Raw genomic sequence first — 15925 nt, forward strand, 5'->3', positions numbered from 1 at the left:
AAAATTCGAAAAAATTTTCGATCATTTCAAAAATTTTTCCTCAAAAACTAAAAGCGATTTTTCAAAACGGTTTGTTGCATTAAAAAGAAGATACTTTAATTAATGATTGGTGATATTTCCATAAGGATCTTTCAAGAAATTAATAAACTTATGATATAAATTAGGATATCTTTTTAATTTTTTATTCAAATTTTTGGAAAAAGGATTAATATGTATAAAAAAACATTGGATGTCAATCGCCTTTATTTGTTACATATAAAACTTTATAACCACAATAATTGGTTCTTTGACCACAATTTAGTATAGTAAATACTTTTTGTTGTTTATACTTTTTATCCGCTTATACGCGTAAATATTTAAGGTACATCGTCAAGCCCCTTACAATCTACGAAATTCCTAATCAGTCTGTGCAGGTCGGATAACAATTAAATAACTTTCACAATAAAACACAATTACTACATCGTTATTATATTATGGTTTTATTTATTTGTGTTCAATAATTCGCTCTATTCACACCCTATCCTAAGGAATCACAAAAAATAGCTCTTAGACGGGTTCTCAACTAGTTTCGATTAGATTTTATATTTACAAATGTCTACTATTTACAAAATAGAAATGAAAATTATAATATTAAAAAGAAAATAAAAATAATACACATATTCATTTTAAAAGAATCAACTTTAGATTTGTTTTAGTTTATACTAGCTTCAAAAAACGTTTGGTCCATCAATTAATTTCTTTTTTGCTACATCAAATTCATTTATTTAATCTCATTAATAATACTATCGTCATGGGGGATTAAAATATAATTGTATTTAAGATTTACTTAGGTACTATTTAAATAACTATTCGTAACAAATTGAATCTAGATAATTTTAAATTCTTTCATTCTTCTTTAATTTTTATCTATTCATTTCTTTATTTCTTATTATATTAAATTTGAGACATTTTGATTTTATTTTTTTTTCTACATATACATATTAAATGTAAAATTATAACTTTGTAAACTCATCGGTGATAATCTCATTTCACTTAAATCTTCAATACTATCACCGTCTTTATCTAAACCGGTTAAAGTAACCGGTTGGATATTTTCAATTTTTAACAACTCAAATTTAGCGTCTCGATCGATATTGAGTTTTTTACAATTATAATTTGAATTAATCCGGCAAGAATAACCCTGTCTGTGTAAGACTAAAAGCGCGAAATTCGATGGGAATTGAGAATAAATCGGATCGGCTTGCGTTCTAAATGTTAATACGTGATAATCGCACGGAAATTCTTTGTTTATCAGTTTTAAATTCGGCTCAAGTTTTAATTTCGAAAATTCATCGCTAACCACAAAAATCCCAACCGGATAATTTAAACTATTCGATAAATGATTAGCAAATAAACTCGGGCGAGAAAATTCGGCTTTATCCTCGGTTGCTTCCCGTTTATCGATTCTATGCGATGCGAATCGTTTCGGTTCTTCGTTCTCGTAATTTTCAAATAACAACCAAAATTTATTCAACGTTTTTCGATTATCGATAACACCCTCGCCCATCCCCCTCGAATCATCGTACAAAGTTCTCCGATCTAACATCACCTCCAAAAAGCCGGGTTGCCAAGAAGCGGCACCTTGAGCGTGATTAGTAATCAAACTCAATCGTAATTTATCGTCCTCGATATAAGTCATTGTTGTTATAGGAAAATAATTCCCTTCAATTCCGATTTGTTCAACTTTAACCCGTTTTTGCATTTGAAAACCGTTTAAATCGGTGTAAAATTGCGGGGGATCACCGTTTTGAATATCGGTGACGATTCGCATAAACAATTCCGTTTCCCTATTTTTTGGAGGATTCTCAAAATCGATTTCGTTCTCGATGTAAACACCGTTTGATAAATTCGATGATTCGGGGTGATAAATTCTTACGGTATGAACTAAAAATGGTCCGTAAATCACGGTTAGTTCGCTAGCTACATTTCCGGATGTTATTATAATCGAAACGTGATCTTTGTAATCGGAAAGAACGTCTCTTTCGACGTCTCGTTCGTTCGGATCGGGCATAAATAAATAAGCGCCTGAGTGGTATTGAGCTGATTTATAAGCGAGAAATTGAATTGAAGATTGAATTATTTTTAAGTTATTTTTTTGAGTGACACTTTTTAGGAAGCCGCTTCTCCCATCGAATAATAATTTAAATTTGCGATTTTCTAATTGGATGTCGCCTATTTGCATGTTACGGATTTTAAATTTCGATGGCAAATATTGCGGGGTTATTACAATGTTTTGATCGTAATTATCGCTAAAATCTTTTAAATGGCATTTATTGCAATAAATTGTTGCTAAATTCGAAGCTGATTCAGAATAAGTTACGTTATATGTTACAACTGTTAAAGCGGGGATTTTTGCAATAAAAAATAACTCATATTCATTTTCAACAATTGTTAAACGCGTGTTTGATTCGGTTGAATTCCAAACGGGATTAACTTGGATCAAAACTTCTTTTCCATGCTCATCAGTTACTTTAACTTTAGGTGAGGTGATTCGAACTTGAACGATATGTTCTTGATCTTGAGCTAAAGAATTAAATAAAACTAACCGTTTTATTAAATCTTTACTCACGTTTATTATAGTTTTCTTAGGCAATTTTTCGTATGAATCTATTTCTATGTCGCTTAATATGGCATTTTTATTCGGTTTCTTTTGATAACCGCCGAATAACAAACTTTCTAAACACAACTGTTGCAATTTTACGGTATCGTGAATACTTTCAAATAGTTTTAAACCGTAATCTCTCATAACGAACGATTTACTAGTTCCCGTAATCGCGTCATGATGCTGGAATAACCCTAAATTTCTTCTTGCCCGAATTAATTTTTCGTAATCACGCTCTAAAATCTTTAATATCGATATAAATTCTTTTTGTCTTGCGTGATTAACGGCGACGGTGTACAAAATTTCGGTCGATCTTAGATTGTACTCTAATTCGCGGTCTAATATTTTCATATACGGTCTTGTTGTGAAATAACCCGACCAATAAGCGGGTCTTCCTTCCGAAAATATATCCGAATAAACAAAAAAGTCGCCTTTTAAGCTCGGATAAGCATCGTATCGATTTAAAATTTCGTCAAAATAGTCTTTTGGTGTTCCAAAAACCACTTCCGCTTTATAATCTTTCTTATTATTGTTTATAAACTCTATCAATTTTATATAATTAGTGTATTGTTGATCCCATTCTTCGATAACGTTATAACGGAAATCGTCACCTAAAGGCATTAACACCACGTTATGCGGAAATAAAGATCCGGTTTTTGCGTATTGCTCTAAAAGAAGTTCGGCTTTTTCTTTAACATTTTTATCATTGATGGGTTGAGCTCTTAAGGAATACTCGGTGTATTCTCCGTTAACCTTGCGAAAATCAAAATTAAGACAAATGTACGGATGCGGCCCGCAGCTGTGTTTAATCGAGTAAATATCGAACGGTTGGTTATGCGTTAAAAGAGTGCCCTTTGTATCTGATGGAGACCAATTCGGCGTCCAACGAAATTCTTCGTACTGTTTCGCTGCCAGCCATTGTTTCCATGCGTAATGAATGCGTTGTATGACGGTTCCTTCGATTCCGGATAAAGCCATTAAATAAGGTTGAGTACTTCCATGCCCAAATGGATCTATTGACCAACCAGATTTCGGTTTTATTCCTAAATTTGAATACACCCATTGGTGACCTTAACAAAGAAAACACACTTTTACATTCAAATAAATAATCATGTTTTATTAAAAGATATTATTAGTTTGATAAGGTTAGATGTTAAAACCTTACACCATCAAAAATAATGAGCTATCTATACGTTTCAAGATCAAGATCCTTGAACCTGTTCGAACTATTTTTAGCATTATACATATATGTGTATATTTCACATATGTAAACAAAATAACTCGAACACTTTTTTCATATAAATTAGTACTTTAAATAGAAATAAACAATTACATATACATACAGGGTGTTTTAAAACAACGTTTAAATATTTATAGGGGTAGCAAAAGTCGAAAATAAGTCGAAAAGTGTTAATAAACATGGGTTCGAAAATCAACCGTTCTCGAGATACAGGATGTTAAAATTTTTCTGGACTCTACGTTTTTTCTTTTAAACTATAACTACTACAAATTTGATACTTGGCAAATCGATACAGTATGAAACTGTCTCTTTTTGAGAGTAGTATGATGTTTCTATCGCTTCCGGTTGGACCGGCAGTGAAAATAAATACAGTGAAAGCTCTCCTTGCGGACAGCTCTAATAAGCGGACATCTCTTATAAGCGGACAAAAATCTTGGAACCAACCCCAAACCTATATTTTCATGTACATATTTATTTCCCATAAACGGACGCGGACACTATTTTTCTTTACATAACGGGCAAAAATTTCTAATAAACGGACGCGTAGGTAACTAAACCCACACATCAAAGTAATCTGTAATAGATATTTACCGACATGTGTTCGGGGATTCCTCGTTTTACGAGTTCCGCTTGTTAACGAATCCCAAAACATTAGTACATAGTTATTATTAGTTTGTTCGTTTCGGTGTAACGTGCGTTGAAATGGCTTCCAAGGTGGTAAAGAAAAAGATGCTTATGTTAAAGGAGAAAATGGAAATAGTGTGTTTATTAGATAAAGAAAAATTGTCAGTTCGTGATATTGCTAAAAAATTTAAAATCGGGAAAACACAAGCGGCAAAAATAATCAAACATAAAGAAAAGATTCGAAAGAAATGGCAGTCTGGAGTCAGTGTAAAAACGAAGAAAAACTTTTTGAGTAGTGAGGGTTCAAAGATCGACAAAGCCTGTTTCGAATGGTTTGTGAAAGCTAAAAATCAAAATATTGCCGTATCAGGGTCATTCGTAAAGAAAAAAGCAAAAGAAATTGCAGAAAGATTAGAAGTGAGCACCTTTAAAGCGTCTGATGGGTGGTTACAAAAGTGGCGTTTGAGAAATAATGTTGCATTTAAGTGTATCTCCGGAGAAGCAGCAGATATAAATGAAAAGGGCATTAATGAATTTATGAAAAAATTACCGACCTTCTTACTAGGCTATCGACCAGAGGACATTTTTAACGCAGATGATAGTGGGCTCTTTTTTCGTGCATTACCAAATAAAACTTTAGCTTTAAAGTCGGAAAAATGCACAGGAGGAAAACTGTCCAAAGAACGATTAACCGTTTTGTTCTGTGTAAATAGTATAGGTGAGAAAGAGGAGTTGCTAGTTATTGGAAAGTCGGCACGTCCCCGAGCATTAAAAAATGTTGCTCCGAAGGATTTACCGGCTATCTGGAAATCAAACAAAAAAGCATGGATGACACGAGACATTATGACGGAGTGGTTAAGTAATTTCGATAAAAACATGGGTATAGAAAAAAGAAAAATCATTTTATTTCTTGATAATGCCACTTCACATCCACATGACTTAAAATTAAAAAATATAAAAATTATTTTTTTACCTCCTAATGCAACATCTGTCTGCCAGCCGTTAGATCAGGGTATCATACGCAATTTTAAATTTTATTATCGCGATTTAATAGTGAGTCACCTATTATCAAAAATAGATTTCGCAGAATCGGCTTCTAAATTATCAAAATCTATTGACATATTAGAGAGCTTGTACTTTATAAAATCTGCGTGGCAGAAGGTCACTCCAAAGACAATTAGAAATTGTTTTAAAAAAGCTGGATTTCTGATGGATCAAGGAAGTTCAACTGACAGTAACTACGATGTTGAAGATAATTTACCACTTGCGAGACTAGCTGATTTGTTTAAATGTAGTAAAAGACTGGAAATAGATAATGTAAAAACAGCAGAAGAATATTTAACTGTTGATCAAAACGTCGATATAGAAGATAATGACTTGGAATTTTCGGTAGTCACAAAAAATGTTGAAAATGAGACAGAAGAGGAAGAGAATGAAGAGGTAGAGGTGGAGGAGGACGAGGAACGTAATCCAATTACATCTTATAAAGAAGCATTGAATGTAATTTCCAAACTAAAATCATTCGTGAAAAATGATTTTACTGCATTTCAACATGTGAAAAATTTAGAAACACATATTGAACATTCTTTCTTATTACAAAGAGAAACTTCATTGCGGCAAAGCAGTATGCTAGATTTTATTCAAACGAAAAATAAATAGTTTTAGTTTTAAGTTTACCTTTTTTATGTATGAACGTTCGTTTAAAAAAAAAAATTAAAATATAAAAAAAAGATAGTTTTATTAAAGCGAAATTTTCGAAAACTGATCAAAATAATACATATATGTGTATTTGTGTATGTACTTTAATTTGTGTAGTCTTTTCTCATAAGCGGACAAAAGTAACGGAACCGTCACTTATTAGAGCTTTCACTGTACCACTATTTTTCAGAAAATTCAAAAATTTTATTTAACAATTGGTTAGATAGCTTAATTCTAAACAATATTAATACGAAGAAAAATGTTATATTCCTTAAGGTTTCCGAGAAAAAAAACATTTTTTAAAGTAAATTATTAGATAAGTTGAATTGACACAATGCAATACTAATACTTTTGGTTTTTATAAGTTTCACAAATCGATGCTGTATGAAACTGTCTCTTTTTGAGAGTAGTATGATATTTCCATTGCTTCCAGGTGGTATAAGTTATTCCATTACAAAACGTTATACCGAGTGCACGGCCATTAGTTACCAAAATTTTGCCATTACAAAGAGTAGGCTTCGACTTACATACAATATGCTAAGATTAATTTGACATTTTGTTCAAATTACGAAATAACCAAACTCCAGTAATTTGACTTTGCGAAACCTAAAATGAAATCGTTTGCAATGGTCTTGTATTCAAATGATGAAATGAGCGATATGGCGTTTATGTACGGCCGTGCCAATGGAAATACTTTGAGAGCACGTCGTTTCTATGCTGAAACATTTCCCAATCGGCGCACAGTGGGGTATTTTGAAGATCTACGCGGCCAAAAATATTTTTTCACTTTACTCAACTCTAAAAGTATTTATATAGGCTTTTTATAGTGTTTTATAAGTTTTCTATTAAATCTGGATAACAAATGGGCTATCCTGCAATATTAAAGTTCACGAGAACTATCAGTTCTTTATCGCTTGAAAAACGAAACAATAGACAAATCAAAGTTAGAACTAGAACAACTAGACTAGACTAGACTAGAACAAGTTCAAAAACGTTTTCTTCGGTACCTATCGCGAAAATTCTACTTACCATACTGTGATTACACACAGCGATGCTTAATATTTGGAGTCCCTCAACTCTCTTCCAGGCGCATTAGTAACGATTTAATGCTGCTTTATAAAGTGAGTAACGGCACTGTTGACTGCTCCGCGATTCTATCTCAGTTACAGTTTAGGATTCCTGTTCGACCATCCCGTGATTTATCGGTATTCTACGTGCCTTGTACCAATACAAATGCGTTTTCTAACTCCGTGGTCCCTCGTCTCATGTTTTCTTATAACAATTTTTGTTCTGATTTAGACTTGTTTGCTACTCCCCGGTCTACATTTAGGAAATTGGTTAATGATCTCCTATGTGCATCTCGTGCGCCGTTTGACTTACGACGTTAATTCTGTTTTTGATTGATTTTTTGTTTTCAATATTTTTGATTATTAGTTTTGCTTAAGTTTCACTTTTTTGTTAAATTTTATTTCTGTTGCTATTTTTTTTTTGTTAACCTGTTTGATATTTTTTTTTTGTTACTTATTGCTAAATTCTTGTTTTTAGTTTATAATATTGTATATTTTTAGTGGATGCTTCGCTGGGCTTGTCCCGTTTGCATCCCAAATAAAAAATAAAAAATAAAAAAAAAAAAAAAAAAAAAAAAGTTATATTAACTACTATAAAACAATAAATTAACATCGAAACGCATAAGAAGTTGTTAACTAAATGATGATACTGAAGAAAATGATGTGTTAAACGATTTTTCGTGCACAGACAGATTGTCATTTTCATCTGAAAAATCTTGTCCTTCTGTATAAGATGCAGCACAAATTAACATTGCTGTAGTTTCTTTTAAAAATGGTTTGCTTTTTTTTGGGAGATTTGGTCGCATTGCTGTTATGAACGGGTCTGAAGTTAATAATAGTCGATTAATTACAACGTGGTTACAGGATTCTCTTGAGAATTTTCGAGCATAATTTAACCTATAAAATCTAAAATGTTTGTTTCGGGCTTCTGATGCTTCTTCTGATAACTGGCCAATCGGAAGTAACGCGTTTTCTATAACTGCTGCTCCGTGAACAAGTATTTTGTGTAATGTAGGAGTCATCGGATGCCAGGGGTAAAGTTTAACATAGAGCTCGGCAGTTTCCTTCGCGTATGCAGCAAAATAATCTGAAGAGACTTTAAATCCACTCGAGATGGTTTCTAGGATTACTTTTAACCTATATATTAAGTTAACATCAATTCCTGTAATTTTTGCTGCTAGCTCATGGTCCGAAAAAAATCTCCTACTTGTGTTGCCATCATTACTGTTACCGAATCCCGGTTTAGGTACATCTACGATCAAGCCCATCTTTTCTCGAAAATTCTTTTGTATTTCTGTTTTTCTTTTCTTTATTACAGCTTTCTCAGTTTCTACCTTTATTTGCCATTTTTTTACAGGTAACTTGTAAGAAAGATGTAAAATTGATTCAAATAGTCTTATTCGGGCATGTAACACAGAAAGACCAAAACCAAGTGCCTCCGCTTTATCTTCTGTTTTTACGTTTAAATCATTAAAATTTTTTGAGGTTAAACCACAGATATAACATCTCATGGTAGAAGTAGTGCCTGTAATAGCATTGCAGACTTTTCCATCTACCATGGTTAGCATCATTGTGTGTTTAACTGAATAACTTTTGTTAGAGAGTGTAACTGTAGAATTTTGTAATAAAGCTATTTCATTTTTAATATATTTGATCTCTTCTTTAGTTAAGTCGGTGGTTTCTTTACTAAATCTTATCTTTATAGGGCGACAATAACGGGGTGAGGATGGTTTTGGATTCTGCCGGATGACTTTATTGTTCATAGAGCAACTAAGTTGAACGAACGAACTCTGGAATAAGTGCGCATCAGTGTCAGATTCATTTACAAACTTTTGTTTGTATTGAGATGTTGTGCCCCATCACATCCCCACTTGCTCATTAAAACCAACGAATCCCTCTCGGATTTCTGCAAAGATTGCACTACTTCTTCTAGATGCTTAAGAAGGCGCGTGGCAGTATGATCCATTAAATTTTGAATTTTTATTTCGGCACAAGTTTCGGTAACCTTGTAAGCTTTCTTATCAGGATAACATTCCTGTTTTGCTTTTTGTAGTACGCTATACCAGGGATATATGTTTTTACTGTAACTTCTTATTAACTCGTACTGACTTCTGGAAGTCCTGCTTCAACAAAAAGTGATAAGGCTTGAGAAGTACTTAATTGTGAGGTTATCACATTTTCTTTTTCAATAGAAGATTTTTTGAATTTTGTAGCTCGCTTTGGTGAACTGGTGATATTTTTAAACATCAGTGAAGCATCTCTTTTTCCACTGACTCTTAACTTGGACTGAGCGGCAGAAGTAAGGACATTTAAGTCGGTAGATTGACGTAACTTTTCAGTTTTTCTTCTTTTGCTTCTATCACTTAATTCATCAAACGGCTTTATCGGTCGTCCTACTTGCTTTGAAATGTTTGCCTTCGGAACGGTGAATGTTCCAGCAAGCCATTCTTCATTTTTTTTCAAAAAATGCTTCTCTTTTCGTAATGCTGCAGCCCATCGTTTGTTCATTTCGGATTTAAATCTTGAAAAATTTTGCTTTATTCTTTTCGCCTGCTGGTCCGAGGAGTCTCTCAAAAGATGATTTTCCAAAAAAATCAATTTATCGTTGATATTATTTAAATCCTGACGCTGCATAAGAGTAAATAATTCTTTCCTAGTCATCATTTTGACATTAGAAGTTCCTAAAGAAATCAATCAATAAAGACTTATAGAACTTAATTTCTATCTCGTATATATAGATAACACTGATAGACTAATAATGGTGTTGCAGTGTGTACGAAAAAAATTATTAATAATTATAATTAATAATATTTCAGAATTGAAATATTACTCTCAAAAATTCAAAATAAAAACTTTAAATCGTTAAAAGGTTACATAGAAAACTATAAGACCTTTGTCACAAACGAAACTACATTAATATTCCATAATTCGTGTTTGAATTAGATAGGCGTCAAACACAAGTTGTTTTCGAAGTAATTGCGCGTTTTTCAAGAAATAAACACATGTTCTCTTCTTCTAATCTATTACTGTCCGGAATCCTAATCTTTCTCACCACTCAGTACTTTAAAAAATCCATTGTACAAATAAAATTACAATAAAATATTTAGATCGGCTGTATGTACTAAGTATATGTTAACAGTTAAGACTTGATCATTTGAAAATTCGCAATATTTCACAGACAGAAATATAGGTACCGTAATGTATAAGGCCTGAGCAATCTAATGAATGTATAATCAAAGCCGGGAAACGTCGGGAAATGTAACTAATCAATTTAAACATTAAAAAAGAAAAATTACAAGAAAAGACTCTTCCTCACAACACTATATTTTAGTAAATACAAGGCTTATCGCAACAAAACACCGTAGAAAGGAAAGAAGCTTACCTAGTTTATCACAATCCATGATATTCAGTTAAATATTTATACTTTCAAATAAAAAAAATTATATCTAATGGACTTATGCAAAAGGTTGAAATAATTATTCGAGTTATTTAACCAACTTTGAGATAATAATATGGACGATCGGGATGTACAAGAACGAAAACAATCGTTGTATGACAGGTGTATGACATTAAACTTATTATGTCAGATGTTACTTTTTTCGAGGTTCCGAAAAAATTTTTTTCGATTGCCGAAATATCCCTATGTGGCGGCGGCTACCTTCACATGTTATGTTTCAATCACTTTTTCACCATCTAAAAGAAAGTGGATCCTTTGAAAGGTCTTATAATACCGGACGGCAGAGATCCGTATGTACACCGGAAATAGAGGAACAAATTTTAAATACAGTTGCTGAAAATCCCGAAGAAAGTGTGAAAAGAATTTCGGCTCAAGTTCGTACTAGTGGATATGTTGTTTGAAGAACTCTCCGTGAGCAACTTATTTACCCTTACTATATCCAACGTGTCCCAGCCCTCAATCCTCCGGATTACCACACACGGTTGACAGTCTGTCAATGGTTTTTACGAGAAGCTGCTGAACGTCGAAGATTCTTAGCTAACATACTTTTTACAGATGAAGCTGGTTTTACTAGAAATGATTCAATTTACACAATAATCATGTGTGGTCTGACGAGAATCCGCGAGCCGTTGTTGAAATCAGACATCAACAGCGTTTTAGTTTAAATATCTGGTTAGGCGTGGTAGGGGATAGGTTGTTGGGACCGATAGTTTTACCACAACCATTAAACGGTCTAACATACTTTGATTTCTTGGAAAACACTCTTCCTCAACTTTTGGAAGACTTGCCGCTAAATCAAAGACTAAATCTCTGGTTTATGCAGAATGAAGCTCCCCCGCACTTTACGCGTATTATTAGAGAACATTTGAATGAAAGATTTCGTGGGAGATGGATAGGGCGAGGGGGTCCCATTGCATGGCCTGCACGTTTGCCGGATTTAAACCCCCTAGACTTTTGTTTTTGGGACTAAGAAAGTAAAAAGTTTAGTGTACGCGACACCTGTAAACAATCTTGAAGACTTGCGGCAACGAATAGAACACAACTACGGGTTATTTGAAAGAGGTTTTTTTGAAGGCAGAATTAGAAACTGTATGTTGCAGGACGACATTTTGAACATCTTCAGTAAAAAGCTTCGTTTTGATGATGCTTATAAACTTGTAAGTTTTGTGAAACTTATAAAACGCGAAAGCATTAATATTATTTTGTGTAAATTCAACTTTTCTAATAATTTATTTAAAAAAAATTTTTTTTTTCAGAAACCTCAAGGAATACTAATTTTTTTTTCGTATTAATGTTGTTTAGAATTAAACTGTCTATACAATTGTTAAATAAAATTTTTGAATTTTCTGAAAAATAGTGGTATTTATTTTCACTTCCGGTCTAACTGGAAGCAATGGAAACATCATACTACTCTCATAAAGAGACAGTTTCATACTGTACCGATTTGCCAAATATCGAATCTGTAGTAATTATAGTTTAAAACAAAAAAGGTAGAGTTCCAAAAAATTTGAACATCCTGTATCTCGAAAACGGTTGATTTGCGGACCCATGTTCATTAGGACTTTTCAACTTGTTTTCGACTGTCACGTCATTGGATAGAGATTGTTTTTCTGATTCCATTGATGTAATATACATACATCCATTTTGAATGTAATATTAACAGAGAAAAGACACCTGTATATACAGGTTGTCATACAACAATGCTGCAAGCTGTAACTTTGTCATTTACATTCCGATTTTCAAATTGCTCGGTATGTTTTTCTTTACGTTATTAGATAGAGATTTTTTTTCTGGACCATTGCTGTACAACACATTAACATTGATTGTAATTTTAGCTCTTTTTAGCTCTATTTTAATTCTATTTTTTAAATTAGAGTTTTCAGCGGACTTGCCAATGGTTTGATGACAACGAAATTGTATAGACTTTGACACTAGGAGTTAAAAAAAATGGAAAACTGTTAAATTAAAACTAAATAAAACTATATTAAATTTGATGTCCCATTTTCTTGCGATATGTTATTACATATGTTTCTAGACAATCAACAATGAAAAATACGAATCTGTTTTATAGTCTCAGATTTAAATGTTTAGTCTGTTAGACGATAGAGTATCTATGGCTAACTTTTTTAATTATTCTTTTTTATGATAAGGTGTGAGAAGAAGTCCCAAATAGAACAACATGTGAAAACTGCAAAACATATACAAACATGTGATAGAAATAGATTGATAACAACTATAAGAAAGGTATATTTTTGCATATTTCGAATAAAAAGCTTGCATATTTCCTATAATTTGATTGCATAAAAATCCGACTTCTAGTTATGACATATTTAAATGCATATGAATTTTGTGCCAATTAACTTGAAATGTCAGCTCTTTAATATTCAGATAAACCTTACATGACCTCTTTTTTCCTCTTGACCTGAACTGCTTATTCCAAGGACCTTCTTAAGTGTAGTTAGGAAGTTTACTTTCTTTCTTAGATTAGTCTTTACTCATTTATAATAAAATGGGCAGAATGCTCCTTCCGGGTTATTTTGGGATAAACGCAGAGACACGCAAAAATATTAAATATCGGACTACCTTAATAGGCACAAGAAACAATATGATTCGGGTTTTGTCTAGGACTTCTCTACAAAAGTACTGCTCAACCGTATGGCTGGCTTCCTACGCTTAGCTACATTTATCCATGTTGAGAAAACAAGACGCTTTGGGCCAAGAATACCAACAAATATTGGACAATCGACAACTTCCAATCCACAACTATATCCAAGCAACCTCGGCTTGAATAATATATTGTTATTTTGATACAAACAAAAGTTTACGTTGTGGCCATTAACTTTTAGGATGTGGCTATTTATACATACTGTATGTATATGGATTTGGCTATTTATACATACTGTATGTATATGGATTTGGCTATTTATACATACTGTATGTATATCGATTTGGCTATTTATACATACTGAATGTATACGTATTTGGCTATTTATACAAACTGTTTGTGTACGCAATTGGCTGTTTATACATATCGTATTTAAGTGATTTGTAGGTATAACATAGTAGGAAAATATCGCAAAGGTATGTAGTAGACTAATTATAATTGACCGTAAACATTCTAACCTTACTTTCAGATGGCAGAACAAATGCCTGACGAGGATGTTAATGAAAATTTTTTAAATATAAAACATCAGGCATGTTGTAAACGTATTCACATAAATTGTAATAAATGTTTACATCCGTGGGTGTAAACTTGTAACTATTGGGCTATCTCTGCCACTTTGCATCTGATTGCGTCAGAAGTGCTAAGTTAGAAAAGTAAGAAAAAATATTGTTAGTTGTGTGTTCATTTTATTTCTTGGTTGATGAGCATGTGGAGTTGCAGTAACAATGCATTTGATGTAATATGTAATGCTTTGTTCCAGTTGCCTTTAATAACTCTTGTTCTTCAGCTTACTATTAGATACCTAGGGTGTCTAATATTGGTAAGATCTTTCTAATCGGTGATTGGTACTATTCGATATTTATAAAATCTGCTTGTATGTGAAATTTAATTTTTTCGACCAAAATTATTCTCGCCAGTTATTCTAGTTTTCAATTGCTTCTGTTAGGAACTTTACCTACTAGGATATTACGATTAAAAAAAAACCAAAATAGAGATTGCTGTCTTCCAGATATAAAGACATAAATATCATTTATAAATACATTATAAGGTAACTTCAATTTCTTATAAAAGCACGAGAAGGTTGATGTAGACCATTATAGTTAATTTATCGCTAATCTACGCTTAAATCGTCGATTAAATGGCGTTCTACATGCATCAACAGGATGTTAACAGATGACAATCTAGGTGTTACGGAAGGAGAGTGGTAGTACTCGACAAAACAAGAAAAAATATTAATAAACAAGTAGTTGCAAATATGCCGTATTTCGGGAAAATAACTGGGACGTGTTAAATAGACCACTTTGAATAGTAAAGCTGACTAATAGTAATTTATTGTCCGATTTTAACACTTTTTTTAATTGTAGGGCGTGAATTGTATTTTAGGATAAAGTGCTTTGTCGTATTTTTATTGCAAAAACTAAAGCTTAATGTATAAGTATTTAGAGATAAAAATTTATTAAATCGTATTAGGTTTTTTTTACAAAAAAATCTGAGTACACCACTGGATTAACCGCCCTTTAAAATGGATGTGTACTCCATCAAAACTGATTTTGTATGGTAATAATTTTATAGCAAAATTAAAAATAAAGTTTTTTTTATCAAATTGTTTCATTAGAACAAGTAAACAATGGAATAAATTATAAAAAATAATTAAAATCTCGGAAAGTGAGTTAAAGCATTAGTTTCGTCAGATTTCTGCTAATGAAAATACCGTAAATAGTCTACACCTTACAATTGCCTGTGTCATTATGGAAAGACTAAATATAAGACGTAATATTGATACAGCGCGTCTTATTGGCTATAATTGCCTCCAGTTAGCACTAGCACCGTTCAACGAAAAGATAAAAAGTTCAACGACATTGCCAAGTTATGAAAGCACATTCTGGAATAACGCAATCGACGATGGGAGATTAGAAATGATGACGGAATAGTGCGATATTTTCACAATAATTGCGAGCTTGATAACGATTTCTCTAGATTTAAATATTCTTAGAGAAAGTATTACAAGATGCCTTTAAAAGAATAAAATGAAGCCGGTTAAACCGAAATATCTACATACTGTTGAGAAATGAAGAAAAAGGGTTGGAATTCTGTTTGAGAGTCTAAGGAGAATATATTCGAAACATCTTTTTACGCGTCATTTTTCAGCAAGCAATGATGCATTGAGAATATAAGGATAGGCGCAGACGCGGGAGGAAACGAAAAGAGTGGTGGGATAGTGAATACTAGGAGACAAGAAGACAGGTGAGGTGGTTGAAATAAGGTAAAGCGTGGAGAATTCAATACAGGGAAGCAAAGTGGAAATATAAGGAGATATGTAGTGCAAAGAAAAAGGGAAGAAAGCAAATTAAAGATAAGGAAGAAAAAGTGGGAGGAAATAAATAGCACGATGTCAACATACATACATACAATTGTTTGAAAAGTGTGAGGACCGTCAGAGGATGGATGTGAAGAGGAGAAGTGTAGAAAAAAGGTTTAGGGAACATCAAGATGGAGGAATTGGTAAGGAACTTCCTTGGCAGTGGCGAGTCGG

At 32.7% G+C, this 15925-nt stretch overlaps 1 protein-coding gene across 1 annotated transcript in view; it reads right to left on the bottom strand.

Annotated features, from left to right (window-relative positions):
* Positions 1-225: 225 nt before the first annotated feature.
* The window catches only part of LOC111415592 (alpha-Mannosidase class II b), a 98000-nt gene continuing 82300 nt past the window's right edge, over positions 226-15925 (bottom strand). The window contains exon 4 of the mRNA XM_071197017.1: positions 226-3711. Within this exon, the coding sequence (XP_071053118.1) occupies positions 968-3711 (2744 nt within the window). The 3' untranslated portion in view covers positions 226-967. The remainder of the gene's footprint in view (positions 3712-15925) is intronic.

The sequence above is a fragment of the Onthophagus taurus genome, chromosome 6 (assembly GCF_036711975.1).
Source record: "Onthophagus taurus isolate NC chromosome 6, IU_Otau_3.0, whole genome shotgun sequence".
Lineage (NCBI taxonomy): Eukaryota > Metazoa > Arthropoda > Insecta > Coleoptera > Scarabaeidae > Onthophagus > Onthophagus taurus.